General features: G+C 34.6%; 1 protein-coding gene across 7 annotated transcripts in view; it reads right to left on the bottom strand.

Annotated features, from left to right (window-relative positions):
• The window catches only part of Tanc2 (tetratricopeptide repeat, ankyrin repeat and coiled-coil containing 2), a 429,902-nt gene that overhangs the window by 264,805 nt on the left and 148,452 nt on the right, over window positions 1-16,645 (bottom strand). For 4 of the 7 annotated variants that reach the window (XM_048798117.1, XM_048798120.1, XM_048798121.1 and 1 more), the window contains exon 4: window positions 11,560-11,742. In XM_048798117.1, the coding sequence (XP_048654074.1) occupies window positions 11,560-11,742 (183 nt within the window). The remainder of the gene's footprint in view (window positions 1-11,559; window positions 11,743-16,645) is intronic. The other 3 variants (XM_048798122.1, XM_048798123.1, XM_048798124.1) reach the window with 1 other exon arrangement.

Here is a 16,645-nt window from a genome sequence, read left to right as displayed (position 1 = left end):
ACAAAATATATGGGTTTAGTTTTGTTTGAAATTAGGTTTAACTTAAAATAAGGGTAGAGAGAGATTTGAGGAGCTAACCTATTCCCTTGGCTACTAATTTTTAATTCCCTTATGATTAATTTATACATATTATAAAACTTAGATTAAGTTTTTTTTGTTTTGTTTTTATTCTCCTTCCAGCCTTCACACATTATAAGCTTTCTTTAAAGAGTATTCAGCAGTGATTAATGTTTTAGTGCTTAAAGGAGGGTAATTCTTATCATGAGAGGAATATGTGAATTTTCTATTCTTATAGAAGTAAAAAAATAAATGTCCCACTTGTTATGTCAATTCAAGTACTGGCCAGATTTTTATGTGGGTTTGTGCCTTTTCTATGAATAGCTCTAGATCAGGACTTCAACTTGCAACAGTAGATTGATGATTAAGAGGGAAGAAAAAGAAAAATGCTCAGGGGTAGAACATTTGACTGGTGAGTGTGTGTGAAGCTCTCACCAAGGAAGAAAGGAAGGAAGGTATAAAGGATGGATGAAAGAAAAATCTGTATTTTAAAAATCATATAATGTAGCCCTTATATATAAGCCAACTACTTCAACTGGTGGTCAATAAAAGAGTAAAATCTTTATACCTCTGAAGGACAAAGTGGCGGGACTGTACATATTGAGAAGTAGTATTTCTGTTTAATGAATGCCATGACTGATATTTAAGAGATTTCTTAAGATAATTCTCATCATACTCATTATTCACTCTGTGCATCAACTTAACTAAGACCTGAATAAAATTTCCCCAAATGTGTGATGCTACCTCTAACTTATAATACAACATTTGAAAAAGATTATTATGTGGCAGGTGGCTCCTTCAGAATGGTTTTACTGATAAGTATGGAATAAAAGGGCTTATTGTGCTATAAGATACACGTATCAAATTTTTCATTCACTTCATTTACATCATTAAATTAATCTGCACTTGTAAATTTTACTAAATATTTACATAGATATATATACAACTTTTTTTAAAATCACTTTCTCTTCCATTAGGTGCAGGGTTTCTGGTTTAATTCCAGTTCCATGATCCACTTTGAGTTGAGTTTTGTGTACTGTGAAAGATAGGGGCTTAATTTCATTGCTGCATAAGGATTTCCAGTTCTGCCAGCACCATTTGTTGAAGAGGCTATCTTTTCTCCAATGTATGTTTTTGGTGCCTTTGTCTAGTATGAGATAACTGTATTTATGTGGGTTTGTCTCTGTGTCCTCTATTCTGTACCATTGGTCTACAAGTCTATTTTGGTGCCAATATCATGCTGCTTTTATTACTATTGCTCTGTAGTATAGTTTAAGGTCTGGTATAGTGATGCCACCTGCTTAATTGAAATGCATTCTGCTGTCATGTGTAACAAATTAGAATAAATAAATTTTTAAAAAATCATTTTCAGGAACAAAAACAAAGACTGCAATCAGAAAAGGGAAAACATGGATGGATGTTCAACCAACTTTGGTATAACTCAGAACACTGTTCATTATGTTGTCTGGACAAAATCATCAATAGACTATTAATATCACATAGACAATTCCAAAATGACCATATTTCTAACTTTTTTGAAATTCAGCTAATAACATGAAATAATGACTGACATTCATGATAGGAATGGTATATTCATAAACATAAAGACCAACTAAAATGAAAATGTCTTGTGGAACACTCTGCCTTCTGGTGCTTAAAATTCTTATCAGACAGGGAGTATTCTATCATGCTATGTGTTATTACTTTTATTGGCTAGATATACCAATTTAGGTCCATAATTTTCTTTCATGAGAAAAAAATATGGTTTAGCAATTCATAAAAATTTCAATTTTTATAATATTAACATATATATTCTTTGTTCAGTTTTATATAATCCCGTAAGTTATATAAATATAACTTACTTCCTTTTTAAAGAGTCACTAAGGATTTCTTTTGAATTGTGGATATTTACTTGCCTTTGTGACTGAAAAGTATTCTCACTGGATAGCATTACTCTTTACATTTAATATTTGATACTTTTTAAACTACTCAAAATTACATAGGAGGGAGCAGGAAAGGATAGGGTCAATTAAGTATAAAACTAAGTGTTCCTAGGAACTGTGGCATAAAATCATAGTGAGTTTTCTTTTATTTTTTCCTTATTTTTTGGTGCCAGGATTGAACCCAGGGGTGCTTAGCCATGGAGCCACATCACCAGCCCTTTTTCTATATTTTTATTTTAGAGACAGGATCTCACTAAGTTGTTTAGTAACTCTCCAAGCTTCTGAGGCTGGCTTTAAACTTGTGACCCTCCTGCCTCAGCTGCCCAAGCTGTTGAAACTACAGGCATGCACCACAGCATCTAGCTCCTAGTGAATATTCAGGGGAAGATAACAAAGTAGCATGGACAATGAGGAACTTTTTCCCTCTATAATCTTCATAGAATTTTTTCCCCTATATCTTCCATGTTTTTAATTAAAAGTGATATCCAGGCTGGGCTATGGCTTAGCAGTAGGGCACTTGCCTGGCATGTGTGAGCCACTGGGTTTGGTTCTCAGTACTGTATATAAATAAATAAAATAAAGGTCTATCAACAATTAAAAAAAAATTAAAGTGATATTCATTTCTTGGAATCATTGCACAATAGTTAAAAAGGATACAAGAGATTATTTGATTGAGTGATGGCCAACTTTTCTAGCTGGTAAGATTCCTTTTATAATATCCTACTTCTCCACTTTCTCCCATGGACTTACATTTTAAAAGATTTTAAATGTGTTTATTAATTTATTAATTTTTCATTGATTTGGAGTTTCAGATAAAATTAATTGATCACAGTAAGGTGATATAATGTTGTGCAAAGCAAAATAAAGTAGTCTGTAATTTTATCTTTTAGGCTTTTAAAAAATATTGACAATTGCATGCAGCATAGGTCATCAAATGTTATAAAGCTTTATGGTGATAAAGGTAATGCTATTTAAAAAAATTAGCCACTGCCAAGTCATATTTAAGTGTTTGTCATAATGTGTACTAGGTGAGCAATTACCCACTGGTGATCCAACCCTAATGTCTAGGGTCTGTTTAGGTCTTCATTTCATGACTGCTACATACGTTTATCTTACGAAGCTTCCTTCTCTGCCTCAGAACCTAGCTATCCCCAATTTGACCCTTTACTGGCCACATCTCTAAAAGGAATGCTGGACAAAGTCAATTCTATACTTCAGATTTTAAGCAAGCAGATTTCCTTTAAAATTATATAGAAAATCAGCTATGGTCAATGGTTAGTAATTTTAAAAGGGAAAATGGCTTAAGAGTACTGACTAAAAATAAAAAGGAATTTATACACTCACAAACATCTGGAAGCATCTAAAGAAATAAATATGGCCATACCAGGAATTTTACTAATATAAGTAGCAATAGTAAATAAAAATAGTATTTTGGGGGTGCTGGGGATAGAACCCTGGGCCTTATGCATGTTAAGCAGACATTCTACCAACTGAGCTATATCCCTAAGTCCTGATGTAAGCAGATTTATGTTAAAAAAAAAAAAGAAATATAAATATGCTGAGAGCCATAGCCAAGTAGGAATGACACATGGCATTTTTGGGTTGAAAGGTGACCCTGCTCAGGGATTAGGGTGGCTCTGGGTTTAGGGTGGATCCTGCTGGAATAGGGCGGCTCCAGGTTTAGGGCAGATCCTGCTGGGATTAGGGCATAACCTGCTGCCTCAGGCGTGGGTTCCTTGAGTTCCTGTTGAGTTCTCACGGGGTTCTGAGAGAATTGGTACGCAGAGCCCGGTGGAGGGAGTGTATTTTTTCCCAGAACGTGCTTGTAGAGTGTCGGTGAGAGTTTGGGAATAAAGAGTTGCTGTTGGAATCTACAAGTTTTTGTGGCGGCTTGGTTATTTTGTGCCCAGACAGACTTCGGCATTTGGCGGCCCATGCAGGGAACGTCTGAAGCTTGGAGGTAAGTGAAATTGCTCGCCCCTGAGGGAAGGTGAGAGAATGGGTGACCATTTCAAAAAACAATGTGTTCTTGTTTTATTTTGTTTTTGTTTCAAGCTGCCTATCCCTAGAACTTTCTCAGGCAAACTGGGAAAAATGGTTGGCTCAAGGTTTGAAGTTGTTCGGCCCTGAGGAAGAAAAAATTGATACAACGATTTTTTATTCCGTTTTTGTTTCATTCTGTTTCGGTTTTGTTTTGTGTTATCTTGTTGGGTTGCGTTATCTTTATAGTAGATTAGAAATTAGTAAAAAACAAACTGAAAGAGTGTTAAGTAAATTGTTAGACGTCCAGACTATCGTAGAAAACATGTTAGATCAAGCAAAAGAGAAGGTCTCTCCAGCTAGTCAGATAGAGGAAGGAAATTTAAAGGAAAAAAGCTTAGAGGAGAAACAGCTATCAGGGGGGAAGCTACAACATCAGGCTGCTACTAACTCCGTTCTATCACCAGAGGGCGTAATTCAACCATCAGCTCCACCTATAGAAACAGCTGAGTGGCCCTCAACCCCCGTAGTTGATAGATGGAATCCTGAGACAGGACCTCAAAGATTAGCATGCCCTGTACTTGAGCAGGCAGGAGGGCAGCGATTTCACCATGCTTTAGATTTCAAAACAGTGAAGCAATTAAAGGAGGCTGTAACAACCTATGGTCCACAAGCACCCTTCACTGTAAGCATGGTCGAATCCATAATCAACTTGGACGTGACGCCAGCAGATTGGGCTAACGTGTAAATCTGTGCTAAATGGAGGACAATATTTGTTATGGAAGGTTGCCAATGAGGAATTTTGCACGGAGACAGCTAGGCGAAATGCAGCAGCTAGTTACTCTCAAAGAAATCTAGATATGTTGTTAGGAAAAGGACCTTATGAGGGTCAACGGCAACAAATTGAATATGATCCTGCTATATATGCACAAATTGCTGCAGACGCAGTTAGGGCATGGAAGACTTTACAAGGACTTGGAGATTTACAAGGCCAGTTATCTAAGGTAATACAGAGAGCTAATGAACCTTATGCTGAATTTGTAGATAGGCTTATTCAAATAGCTGCCAGAGTTTTTGGGGATACAGAACAAGCAATGCCATTAATAAAACAACTGGCTTATGACCAAGCAAATCGTTACTGCAGAGAGGTCATTAGACCATGGAAACATGAACATTTAAACACATATATCAAATTATGTAGAGACATTAATGAACAAGGGCAAGTCTTAGCAGCTGTAGTACAACAGGCTTTAGATGCCAGGCCAAAAACATGCTACAATTGTGAACAAACAGGACATTTTAAAAGAAATTGCCCCATAGGAAAAGGGTTTAACAAAACTAGGTATCAAAGGAATAGAATACCGGGTATTTGCCCACGATGCCATAGAGGGAGACATTGGGCTAATGAATGCTGTTCTCAAACCACCATAGAGGGTACTCCCTTATCAAAAAACGGACAAGGACAAGGTATTTACCCACGATATCATGGAGAAAGGCATCAGGCTCCATTGCCAAAAAACGGACTGGGGGGCCCAATGCTCCGGGGCCCACAACCACAAATATACAGGGCAGTGAAGGAACCCATCAACACCATCAGTGTAGTGCCCAGGACACATTGTCCATTAAATCCCTCATCAGACAAACCAGAGGGAGCGCAGGGTTGGACATCTGCGCCTCTGCCAGAGCAGTACTAACTCCAGAGATGGGAGTTCAAATCATTCCCACAGGAGTAAAAGGACCTCTTCCCCAAGGAACAGTAGGCTTATTATTGGGATGCAGTTCTTCTACACTAAAAGGACTTATGATAAGTCCTGGGGTAATTGATCCTGATTATGTAGGTGAAATAAAAATTATAGCTAGGTCTCTAAGAGGTATATCAGTAATTTCACCAGGAGATAGAATAGCACAGTTATTAATAATATCCAGCCTGCATGATAAATTTTCCAGTCGTAGTGTAGAAAGAGGTTCCAGGGGAATAGGCTCCACAGGTGTAGATTGGGCNGCATGAGCTCATACAGACCTATGTTAATGTTTTTCTGATCAGTTTTATTTTTTGACTGTGGAGTTTTTAATCATTGCAAAGGAGATTTCACCTGTGTAAAGCAACAAGGCCTTTACTATTGTCTTATGTGTTGTATGTTTGTGTGCACACTTGTGTTTTGTGTTGTATATCTGTATGTGCGTATGTCCATATATCATATATGAGGAGCACTCATGAAAAAATGGATCCGAATTTTTTTTATTCACGTGATTTTAATGGTTTAATTTAAATTGGGTAAACAGCTGTTGAGGATTAATTTATTTTCAATACACAATAGAACGTCTTGAACTCCAATATGTTTCTAAAAATTGTAAAGTATGGAAAAAATATTAACACATCATGGGTATACTAACACGTATCAGTTCAGGCAAAAAAAACACTAAGTATAGGCCCTTTTTAATGGCAAAAGAGCTTTACAATGATTCTTCCAGGATGTCCCTGAAATGAATAAATGTTTCCATTTAATTCATGACAAAAACAATACTTTAGCCATAACTAGTTCCTGAGTATGTGGACAGCACAATCAAATCAGCCATTATGACTTATTTACCATCCAAAGTGATTTGCACATTGTACTTTCAATCCATTGGCATCAAATACTCTAAAGATCAGGGCAAAAACAATTTTTACCCAGAGATTAGATAATAAATCTATTTGATATTAATATTTAAAGCTTATTACTCAGAAAAGTAAAGGGACTTTCTCTTAAGGGACTTAAGTTCTTCAAAAAATTTAAGTTACTTGAAGGCCACCACCCAAAAGCTCAGAACATATATTTGACGTAGCTGACAGAAACTCAATTCCCAAATCTCCTTAGGACCTATAACTGCAGGGACCATTCTGACTATTTACTCTATGTCAGACACTGTCTTATGAGCTTTTCATGTACTCACTCATCTAATTTTCTTATTGATTCTATGAAGTTATTATTAATAATAGTAACTTCATAGAAGTTAATCTTATTACACAAGTTAATCTTATTAACCAAGATAAAAATGAGAAGAAAAAAACATTTAGTCATAGTTGATTATATGTTAGGTTGTATATAATATTAGTCTTATTTTTAGAAACAAAAATATTTGAGATTTTAAGAAAATTAGAGCAATATGTCAAAGTTACAAAATTTGTTATGTGACATGAGATTTTTTATTTTACCTAGTAAAAATGAAAATATCTAAAAAGATTATACAACTAAATGTATATCATCCCGTTCCCTGAGAGTTATTATCTCTCTATACTGCTACCAAATGTGTGCATATGCATGTTTATACATCAATTTACAATACACATGGATTCCTATTATTATTGATATTTTCAGTTTTTGCCATGTAAATAATACTGTATATATACTCATATATACACACATTTTTAAACTTGTTCATTTGTAAAATAAACTCTTAGCAATAAAATTGTGGTATCTAGGTTTATGTGCATTACAACAGGAAAATGGCATAAATTAAATGTTGAATGAATTAGCTATTGGCATTTTTATTATCTGTAGGTTAAGAAATACTGAGGGTTTTGTGATTATTAAAAAAAATCTCAGAAAGGGTTGTGAATTAGAATCTGGAGATAACTGGAACCAACAGTGTCTGTACAGTTTCTCTCATATCTCCCTCAAGCACAGCAATACCCAAATAAACTAAATGAACCTTGAAGCCTGCTCATCAAATAGGTCTTCTAGTTTGTCTTTACTGTTTAGACTATTTAGCTGCATCTTCTGTTACTTTGAACAAAGAAAACCATAGTTGATATACCAGAAGTCCATAAGAGGAATCTATTAACTTCTTTAAACTTCAGTTTTTCTCATGGTTAAAATTATCTTCAGCACATTTTCCTAAGAGCAAGACATTTAACTTTATGATTTACTCATGTATAAACTGGAGATACATGTGAAGAATACATGAGCTAATAAGTATATGGCACACAGTCAGCATTCAAATGAAAAATATAATAATTATTTTTTCTATTAATCATTTATAAATATGATTTTAAAAACATGTAAAGTTTTAAAGTTTCATCTGGTAAAGTTTCAAATACAGGTTTAAGCAAACACTAAATAATGTGATCACCAGAAGAATGATACAACTTTCCCTAGGTCATATTATTGTTATCCCCAGTTTTAGATGAAGAAATAGAAATAAACAGCAATACAGAAGCTAACTCAAAGGTAGAATGCAAACTCGAGCAGTCTGACCACATGGTTTGTGTCTCTCCTAACCACTTTTACTGTATTAATTTGTCTTTGTAGTGAATAGAGTGAAGTATGTATGCATTTTAAAATTAGCTTTCAAGTTCCAAATTATGTATGCCTATTCTTGAGCTGGCCTTTCCCTATTTTCACTACTTTCCTACAGATAAGTCCATTTTCAAATATATAGACTTATTTATGCAAAGGGGGTCTTCATATACACCTAGGTTGAAGGATTAAGATTAACATATTAAAGAGTATAATAAGAAGAATGATAGACCTACCACAGTGGTTCATGCCTTTAATCCCAGTGACTTGGGAGGCAGGAGGATCACATTTGAGGCCAAAAGCAGCAACTTAGTAAGGCCTAAACAACTTAGTAAGACCCTGTCTCAAAATCAAAAATAAGTAGAGGCTAGAGATGTAACTCAATGGTAAAGCATCCTGGGTTCAATCCTCAGTATCAAAAGAAATTTTAAAATATCATTTAAGATGAAAACATAAGTATACATCTTGCTGAAAATACAGACAATGACATTTAAAGATCTGGAAAACACATATAAGCTTAATGAACATGGGATATTCAATCTGTAAAATTAAAAAGTAAATCAAATCATCTGGCTTCTCATTCCTCTTCTGCTTAAAATCCTATAATCAAAGTAGGCTCCTTACCATGACCCTAAAAACTCACTTCTAGGTACCTCTTCAACTTTTTTCCTACTACCCTCCCCTCTGAGTATTCTGCCTAAGTCACACCTCCCTCTTTCCACTCTTTGGACATGCCAAATTCATTTCTGCTTTAGGATTTTTGTTAGGACATTTCTCTTGACATGGAAAACTCAGATCCCATATCGTCCCATGGTTGTCTTTTCTTAAATTTAGACCTCAGCTCAAATATTTCCTCCTCTAATTCTGATTATTCCATAGAAAGAAATCCGAAACCTTGCCTCTACCCTAGTCTCTATCCAATTCTCTATTTCATATCTTCAAAATATTGTTACTATCTAAAATTAAAGTATTTATTTATTAGCTATGTGTTTATCAGTCCCCCTCCCAAATGAAATATAAAATTGTGTCCTTCATCTAGTCCACTACATCTAGAGCAGTGCATAGTATATGTGGGCTCTAAATAAGTATTTATTAAATTATGAAGTAAAAGGCACTGAAAAATAATGATCAAACCTCCTTGCTTATAATAGAGACAGAAAATCGAATGTTAGTGGAAATGGAATAATCACTGCAGCCCTAATAGTCTCATCAAATTAGTGCATTTTGATAACTAAGACTAAGTAAGAACCATTCTTTGGAAAATACGTCTTTATGATCAGCTAATTTTTCACCATTAGACTTTCCATTTATTTATTCACAACAAAACATAAATAAGAAAGGAATAATAACTGATAAGTAATCTACTAGGTTTTAACTTTCAAAGTAATTTCATTCATTCTGGGTTAAACCACAAAATTCTTATCATCTTCTTTACTTGGGAGAAAAGTGGCAACAAAAACATTTTCATGTGTCTTTTTAAGGAAACAGATTTCTCTAATTCAAAAACTTTTAAGTGCATTCTCAATTTTTAAATTCTTAGGTCCTTGATAGTCATCAGTAAATAAAACTATTAGGTTCTACACGCTTCAGACACTATACATTTAAAACTCAATATTTCATGTGCCCCTTCTTACTGCTTCACTATATCACCTCTGTGATATTATGCATGCTATTGACTTTATTATTAAATGCATTTCTCTTTTAATAAATGTTGCCTATTTAAGTTAAAGTTCAAATTAAGATAGGTAAGTGGAATAGGAAGTGGAACCTCCAAATCCTCAGGTAATCCAGCTCACTTCTACATGGAAACTGAACTTGCAGTTTCTTAAAAAATAAAGCACATCACATGACAGCTATCAGATTTAGATGTTCTACAACATAATATGCAATGCAAACAGATAAAACTTATGTTTGTGAAACTAAAGAAATAGTATATTTTGATAAAATTACAAACAGTGGAAGTTTAATTCAGCTTAGAAGAATCTAAAAATTCCATTTTCCCTCCTTTTATTTTCTTTTGAATTGTCATATGATAATGAAATCTCCCTTTGGTCTAGCTCAACACCAGGTACACAGCAAACATTCATTATAACCTTAATTTCATGCCTACCTACACTCATAATCAATCAATACCAATCAATTGACTGTCCTCAAGAATATACTGATAGTGTTAGAAGAAAGCTAACAAAGTAACCCAGGTTTACAAATTTATATATTTATGAGAGTATTCAACTGTATCTTAAAATTTCTTCCCAGAAAAATTTAAGAGGACAAATACTCATTTAATAAAAATTGAGTTTCATACCTAATGACTTGATCTGAATCAACAATACATATTATGAGATGATATTAAACTCAGTGCAATAACAAGACAACATTCATTCACCAAACAATTCTTTTCTTCTTCCTTAACTCTGGCATAAATGTTAACCATCTCCCCCCAGAAGCCACAAGCTCCTAGTCCTTTTTGTAGGTAAGGATGCTATAAGAAACTTCAGTAACCTGGCCCTTCTTCAAGTCTCACGTTTTGTGGGATTCTTATGCATATGATTAAAAGTATTTTTTCTCTTGTTAAAAATAAACAAAGGGCTGGGGATGTGGCTCAAGCAGCAGCGCGCTCGCCTGGCATGCGTGAGGCCCGGGTTCGATCCTCAGCACCACATACAAACAAAGATGTTGTGCCCGCCAAATACTAAAAAATAAATATTAAAAAAAAATTCTCTCTCTCTCTCTCTCTCTCTCTCTCCCCCCTCTCTCTTTAAAAAAAATAAACAAAAATAAATTCAATGCAATTGACAATTTATGAATTATAGTACATATCCTAAGAAGTTGTACTAAGGTCCTACAGAGAAGAAAATATTTAAATCAGCTTTTATAGAGATGAAATACACAAATTATGATTTCAAACAAAATATGACTGACATACCTTTGCTGAACTATTAAGATCTTATTATCCTAAAATTACAATATCTCCATCTGTTAATCTGACATGAACAAGCTGATAAATGAAATCAGAACAACAGTGTATTCTGGCAAAACTGGAAACTTCCTGAAAATCTAGGAAAATATGTCCACAACAGATGGGTCACTTAGAAAATAAATATATCATTCTGTTAGAGTAATGTTCTAATTCCCTAAATGAAAATCAGTCAGAGCTCCTCCACTTTTGAAGAGTCTGTGACTTTAGGAAGGCCAAAGAGGAAAAACCTAAAGATGCACATAAACACATCTGATCTGACCTAAAGTTCCATATCTTTACGTTTCCTGTTAAACATACTAAATTCAGGTAAAGTCCTTACCAGTTAACTTCTTCACAGGTTGGAGCCGAACACTGATAGACTGATGTGTGAGTAAGGGGGAGGATGGAAGAGAGCGAGACATGCCCTCCATAATCCGAATGTGCTGCATACCTTCACTCACTGGAAGTGGTGGAACAGCATAGTCTGGCTCAAAAGCACAGTCACTTTCTGTGGAGATGCCACCTGTTAATAGGAAAGGATAGAATGAAAGAGCTAGTGAGAAAAGATTCTTACTTCCCTATTAAAATGTATCTTTTAAAGTGATTCAGAACAACATATACTAACATTGATTTTCACTGTGAGAAACTAAATAAGGCATTTTTAACACATACATTCATTTGTACACTTATTGCATACCCAACTCCAGGTCTACCTCTAGGAAATCAAAGATGAATAAAACAGGGTTCCTCATTAACAGGGGCTCACTGCCTCAGAAGAGATACAGTTATGTAAGGAAATAGCTATAGTACAACAAAATGTTAAAATTAGAGCTATGTTCTTACATTTTTCTCCTGATAGAATCTGAAAGAAGATATTCGCTTGCTTATCAATGTGCAATTGTTAGCAGAATTTCTGTAACTTTATCTCTTTGTCCCCTTCCCTAAAGAAACTACATAAAAATACAAGTGGGTAAGACTGACACTATCATATGGTGATCTTTTAATCTGCTCTAATTTTTGTAAGTTAAAAAAAAAAGGAGAAGAAGAAGAAATAATTATATGCTGTTGACATCCACTTCTAGTGATGGTGGATTACATATTTCAGACCAACTTTTCCCTAAGAACTCTAGAAAAATATACTTTAAAAATCTTCCTGAAGTCAGTAGAAGATTAACAGCATGATGAAGAATTGCAAGGAAAAGACTGAAATTCCAGCATTTGGGGCTATTTTTTACTTAGTGGCATCAGAAAGGCTAACAAACTACTGATAGTTTTATGGTGCTAGGAGAACAACTATTAAGAGTCTAGGGCTCACCAAGGTGTGAAGAGGTAAAATTCCAACACTTTGATTGAAAGTTCAAAGGAGTAAATACGAACTAAATCTAGACTTGCCTTCACAGGGTCAACTCCAAATAGCTTCTACAAAATCAAATGTTGAAGGCAGTCCTATATTGCTAGGGCCCACCAAAAAACAAGCATAAATCTTCTTGGAGTATACCAACAACATTCTAGGTCTCAAAGTATCCATGCTGTTTATCATGTTACTATCTGGCCCTTAATTAACAATAACAGAGATAAGATAACATGAACAAAAGCAAATTAGAAAAGTCATAAAATCAAGAAATAGTCTGACTAGAAATATAAAGTAAGGAACAATAAGGCATAAAAGTTAAAGTAGTATGTTTACATGTTTAGAAAATTAAAGTTCAGGATATTAACAGAATTAGAATTATGAAATTAAAATTTTAATAGATGAATTTAAAGGAAGGTTAGACATAGAAGATGAGAGAATTAGTAAACCGAAATATACATTAGAATGATGAGTGAAGTATCAAAAAATAGATGGTGGATTCTTAGGTAAGTGTTACAGTTTGGACCTGGAATGCCCCCCCAAAGGTTCATGTGTTGAAGTCTTCGTCCCCAGCTGGTGATGATACTGAGAGGTGGTAGAAACTTTAGGAGGTGGGCCTAGATAGAGGAAGTAGGTTACTGGGCATTCCTTTGAAAGATCTATTTTGTCCCTGGACTCTATCCTTCTTTCCCTCTCCCCCTAGCTGCCATAAGCTGAGCAGCTCTGTTCCTCCATACATTGCCTGCCATGATCTTCTGCTTTGCTACATGCCCAATGTAATGGGGTTAAATGACTATAAACTGAAACCTCTGAAACTGGGAGCCAAAACCAATCTTTCCTTCTTTAAGTTGATTCTCTGAAGTATTTTGTCACATGATGAAAAGCTAAGTTACATAATATGACACCAAAAGAATAAGCAATAAAAGAAAAAAATAGATAAATTGGATTTCACTGGAATTTAAAACAAAAAACTTGTATGCAACAAAGGATACTATCAGAAGAGTGAAAAGACAACTCTCAGAATAGGAGAAAATATTTGTAAATCATATATCTGATAAAGCTCTAACATGCAGAATATATCAAGAATTCCCACAACTCAACAACAACAAACAGCCCAATTTAAAAATGGGCAAAGAACTTGGATAGACATTTCTCCAAAAATGGTCATTAAAAAACACATGAAAAGATACTCAACAACCAGCCAGGAATGGTGGCACGTGGCAGGATTGCAAGTTTGAGTCCAGCATGGGCAACTTAGTGACACCCTCAAAATAAAAAAACAAAAAATAAAAAGGACTGGGGATGTAGCACCACTGGATTCAATACCCGGTACTGGCAAACAAACAAAAAAACCCCCTCAATAATCATTACAGAAAAGCTAATCAAAGACAAAATGTATAAAATGTGGGTATACTACTTATACCCACTAACAATAGATTTTTTTTAAGTGACCAAAGATAATGATGAGAAATGTGGAGAAATTAGAATCCTCATACACTGATTAAGGAATACAGAATAGTGCAGCTGCTGTGTAAAATAGTTTGGTGGTTTTTCAAAAATTTAACATAGAATTACCATACAACTCAGCTCTTCTACTCCTGTATATATATCCAAAGGAATGAAAACAGTGTTCAAGTAAAAACTTAAACACATGGTCAAAAAATGGGAACAATCTAAATGTCACTAACTGTTATATTGATAAACAAAATGTGGTATAGCTATACAATGAAATTATTATTTATTCATAAAAGAATGAAGGTCTGAGTCACGGTATAATATTAAAAGCCTTAAAAAGATAATGCTAAGTGAAAAAAGATAGTAACAAAAAAGCCACATATTCTATGATTCCATTTATATGAAATGTTCAAAATGGAGAAAACAAGGAAGACAAAAGAATCTAGTGGTTTGCAAAGTCTAGGAGGAAGAAGAAATAGAAGTAACTGCTTGATAGGTATAGGGTTTTCTTTTGGGATGATGAGTTAAGTAGTAGGTGATGTTTACACAGCACTACAAATGTAATGAAAGCCACTGAATTGCACATTTGGGGTGGGGGGGGGAGGCAGTACTGAGGATGGAACCCAAAGCCTCACACTAGGCAAACACTCTTCCTCTGTACTACACTTTCTGGTCCCTGAATTGTACACTTTAAAATGGTGAATTTTATAGTATATAAATTTTACCTCAATAAAAAATTATATAGATATTTATCACTAACCATATATTTATTCAATTCAGAAATCTAGAAACCATTGTTCATTTCTTCCTTTCCCAGCCCTTCACAACAAATGAATTAGCATTTCTGCAGATTATCAATACAAAATATATTCCAAATCTGCTAAACTCTTTCCATTTCTCCCACTGCTATCTTAGTCCAGGGCACTAATATTTTTTCTCCAAAATTCTATTAGGAGAAATCTAGAATTTATTCTTTTTTCTTAAACTTCAGAAATTTTATCAGAAAGTTCTAACTTTTTCCTTCTCATTAGTCTCTGGGCCCTTTGGTTTACTATACTGAGTAATTCTTTTCTTCCAACTATCCTCTCTTTCTGGAAGTCTGATCAGATGGATATTGTGTCTCTTAGACCTATTTTTCATGTCTGTTTCTCTCATAATAGATTTCTAATGTTTAGACTTTCATGAAAAAGACCTGATATGGATTTCTATAGAATTTTAGAATTTTACATATTTATAAGCAAAAAGGCATACCACTAGTGCAATTTCCTGAGAAATACTTTTATTGAAAAAAATCATTATTTGATTTTTTAAAGCAGTGTATCTAGAAGAATGCATTTGACTTAGTAGAGTACCATTTTTCACTTAAAATGTTCCACTGTTAAAAATTAGCTGATAATTTTAGAATCTAGTAATACTCCTTAAGGAATCATATTGCAATTAGTCCAATTTGGCTGCCCTAGTTTACTTTTCAGCTTCGAAACATTTTCTTCCATTTTCTCTGTCCTATAAATTGTGTTTGAACTCATTGTTGCTACAAAGAAAAAATTGAAAATGTTTCAAGTAAAGAAAAATACTGATGAACTTCACAGAATTTGAATATCAGTTCTCTTAGATAACTGGAAACCTCAAAATCTCAGTGGTTTGCAATAGATTTGTGTTATGTTCATTAATCTGTAGACTGACTGTGGGTCAGCTGGTCTAGGCTGGGCTCCAGAGAACTGAGCTAGTTAAAAGGATAATGGTCAGGTTCAAATTCACACCAATGTATTTTTAATATTGGACCCACCCACTGAATGGCAAATGAATACATGGGGCATATTGTTCTCATGGCGAATCAGAGGAATTTAGGAAGGTAAGTCAAATCAGAAAAGCCTATATAAGGCCTCTGCTCACTAACATTCCACTGGATCAAGCAAGTCATGTCCCAGAATGGCATTAAAGGGCCAATAAAATATACTTGGCCCACACTAGTGGAAGCTACTGCAAAGCTCATGACAAAAGCAATAGTTGTACAGTTTTATAAAACAAAGAAGTAAAAAAAAAAAAGTTATAAATCCAATTTACAATGATGTAAAGCAACATTTATTGGTGTTCCATATTACTAAATCCTTATTTTCCACTATTTTTTTTCTTACCACTTTTCCTGCTTCAATCAACCAAATTAAAAGCTACAGAAATAATGCAATGGAGATATGGCAAAATAAAATAACTGCCTTTTTGACAGAAATAATAAAGTTACACTGCTGGCCACTTGGTGGTTAGGTATTCAAAAGTTGAGCTAAGAAAGCCCAGATAAGCTGGGCATACTGGCTCTTGCCTCCTGAGGGAGGAATATTGCAAGTTCAAAGAAAGCCTCAGCAACTTAACAAGGCCCTAAGTAACTTAGCAAGACTCTGTCTCAAAATAAAATATAAAAAGGGCTGGGGATAGTCAGGCATGCCTGTAATCCCAGTGGCTCCAGAGGCTGAGGCAGGGGTATCATGAATCAAAGCCAGCCTCAGTAAAAGCAAGGCACTAAGCAATTCAGTGAGACCCTGTCTCTAAATAAAAGACAAAAAAGGGCTGGGGATGTGGCTCAGTGGTTAAGTATCTCTGGGTTCAGTTCCTGTTACCAAAAGAG

Source organism: Marmota marmota, unplaced genomic scaffold, assembly GCF_001458135.2.
Source record: "Marmota marmota marmota unplaced genomic scaffold, marMar, whole genome shotgun sequence".
Classification (NCBI taxonomy): Eukaryota; Metazoa; Chordata; class Mammalia; order Rodentia; family Sciuridae; genus Marmota; species Marmota marmota.
This window is presented reverse-complemented; position numbering and strand designations above follow the sequence as displayed.